Raw genomic sequence first — 3,123 nt, forward strand, 5'->3', positions numbered from 1 at the left:
ATAACAGGACTTTCCCTCCTCCTACTACTACTAATGATGATGATGATTAGGACGTGAATAAGAAGGGGTAATAACAAATAACAAGAGATGGTGCGGTACAGAAATGCTTATGTAGTAGAAATGGGATTATGATGATAAGAATAATAACAATAATAATAATAATAATGATGATTATGTTATTGTGTGTTAGTGTTAGTAGTAGGACTATTACTATTAGTTGTCGTAGTAGTAGAGGTTGTAGTAGTATTGGTCGGTGATGGACTCCTCCTTGCTGTTGCTGATGGTACCACCCATTTCCTTTCTAATGATATCTTTAAATTACGAGCATTAACCAATATTTTATCAAACTTCTGATATACTAATTCTAGTTGTTTGGCCTGAAATATCATAACAACACCAATTATATCATATATTAATTGGATGCCTGCTGCTCTTTATTATTACCAATTCATCTGGTGATGGATTCTCCCTGAATTTGATAGTCTTTATTAATGCTTGTGAGAACTCATTTCCCATCACATGAATAGCATCCATCTCTATATTACTATCACCCAATGATACTAGATTAGTTATCACTTGTGAATTTAATGCTTGTCGAACCGATAAAAATGCTGATATCTGCTAGAATATCTCAAACAAGAATAGTAACTACTACTACCACCACCACCACCACTACTACTACTACTACTACCACTACTACTACTACTACCACCACTACTATTACTACTACTACTACTACTACTACTACTACCACCACCACCGCTACTACTACTACTACTACTACTACTACTACTACTACTACCACTACTACTACTACTACCACCACTACTATTACTACTACTACTACTACTACTACTACTACTACTACTACTACTACTACTACTACTACTACTACTACTACTACTACTATTACTACTACTATTACTACTACCACTACTACTACAACTACTACTACTACCACCACTACTACTACTACTACTACTACTACTACTACTACCACCACTACTACTACTACTACCACTACCACCACTACTACCTTCCATTGATGATAGTCACCTGGGTATTGCCTTTCATGCTCAGTACGAGCTGATATAATCCTTACTCTGACGATAATAACGATATGAATATAATCGTTATTTCCTTATTACTTTTTAAGTGTTGGTAATAGTTGTGGTACATATTTACGAGCACTATATTCTACCCATCCCTTCATAGCATTTGTAATAATAAATGTCTCACCATGTGCCATAGCCATCTCTAGTAACTTAGCCTGTACGAAGGAATAATAATAATATCACATAATCTACTACTAATACTACTACATCAGTAGCTGATATATTGGATAAATGTTTCTGCAGGGTTTTAGAAGTATCTTGCTGCTGCTTTTTGTTATTATTATCATCTTGTTGTTGTTGACCAACACGTAAATTGAGATAGGATGTACATAATAATGTATCATCCCAATCAAATATTATAACTACATTATTAATAATAATACTATTAGTGTAATTATTATTATTACTACCTGTCTGATGTTGTGGAGGTTTCTGAGATTGTGGTACCCATACACCAGTATATGATAGTTTCTTCAAATACTAACAATAAGGATGGTACTACTAATAATAATTATAGGAGGTAATACTATTACTTGCATTCTAAAGTCATCAGCTGAATGCTGCGGACTATTACCAAAATGTAATGTAAATTCCGTCTTAGTAGTAGGTCTTGTTGATGTTGATGATGGTTGTTGTTGTTGTTGTTGTTGTTGATATGATGATCCTGATCTTGATGATAAACTCCCTCCCCTTCCACCACTCTGTTTCTTCTCCTCTTCTACTTGTTCTTGTTGTTGTTGTATATATGTTGCCTGTTGGTTACCAGGTGCCTCTCTACTAGTCTTACTACGAGTAGATCTACTGTTACTGCTATTACCACCACCACCGATAAGCCCTAGTTTATGCAGATAATTCTTCCGCATCGCTAAGCCACCATATTCATAGAACTCCAAAGTAGAGTTATTAAGTAAGTCTTTGGTAGTCGTCGTATCAGAAGAGGAATGATGATGATGCTGCTGCTGCTGCATCCTCTTCATCATAATCTTCTCCTCTTCCTCGCGCTGCTGCCCCTCATGATCATATTCATCAATTGAGCACGACGACGACGACGACGACGACGAACCTTTTTCTTGTTGTTGAGAACAGGGAGGAGGAGGAGGATGAAGAGACTGCATACGGGAATCTAAGGCGGCTGCTGCTGCTGTTGTTGATGATGATGATGATGCCGTCCGGTTGTTGTTGTTGTTAAGATCATCCATATGATGATTATTAAAGAGTTGGAATGCGGACTGCAAGAGCAGGAAGATTGATGACCTCTTCTATTGATGATGCCTAGGTTTATGTCAAGTAGAGAACATCGAATGGCGGCCTTTTCAAGCCCTACAAATTGATGTTAAGTCAGCAGTGAACAACACTCAACATTGATAATAAACATTCATGTTTGAATACACACTTACAAAGTGAACAACATTCAACATTGATAATAAACATTCATGTTTGAATACACACTTACAAAGTGAACAACATTCAACATTGATAATAAACATTCATGTTTGAATACACACTTACAAAGTGAACAACATTCAACATTGATAATACACATTCATGTTTGAATACACACTTGCAAAGTGAACAACATTCAACATTGATAATACACATTCATGTTTGAATACACACTTACAAAGTGAACAACATTCAACATTGATAATACACATTCATGTTTGAATACACACTTGCAAAGTGAACAACATTCAACATTGATAATACACATTCATGTTTGAATACACACTTGCAAAGTGAACAACATTCAACCGTAAGCGCTTCTTTGGACACATCAACTTTCAGTTGACAAGGTGTCCATTACTCAAGGCTGGCCCTGAATCCAGCACTAAATACCTTACAGTGGCACTATGTACATGCAACTGCATGAAATGTACAGGATTTCTTGCAATTGCATGAGTAGTCAGACCGCAGAGGGAGCTCTACGGCCGATTAGGATGATCCACTGACTTCATATATGCGTGTGTGCTGCTCCATAGGGACGTGTGAGCACTTTAGTATGGTTTTG

At 36.5% G+C, this 3,123-nt stretch overlaps 1 protein-coding gene across 1 annotated transcript in view; it reads right to left on the minus strand.

The window, feature by feature from the left end:
* Positions 1-3,123, minus strand: part of Pmar_PMAR009908 (hypothetical protein) — a gene marked incomplete at both ends in the record, with an annotated part of 3,953 nt that overhangs the window by 140 nt on the left and 690 nt on the right. The window contains 8 exons of the mRNA XM_002783949.1: positions 1-21; positions 323-377; positions 445-618; positions 1,037-1,103; positions 1,149-1,270; positions 1,323-1,477; positions 1,526-1,595; positions 1,838-1,980. Coding sequence (XP_002783995.1) covers positions 1-21; positions 323-377; positions 445-618; positions 1,037-1,103; positions 1,149-1,270; positions 1,323-1,477; positions 1,526-1,595; positions 1,838-1,980 — 807 coding nt within the window. The remainder of the gene's footprint in view (positions 22-322; positions 378-444; positions 619-1,036; positions 1,104-1,148; positions 1,271-1,322; positions 1,478-1,525; positions 1,596-1,837; positions 1,981-3,123) is intronic.

Source organism: Perkinsus marinus (assembly GCF_000006405.1).
Source record: "Perkinsus marinus ATCC 50983 genomic scaffold scf_1104296935396, whole genome shotgun sequence".
Taxonomy (NCBI): Eukaryota; Perkinsozoa; order Perkinsida; family Perkinsidae; genus Perkinsus; species Perkinsus marinus.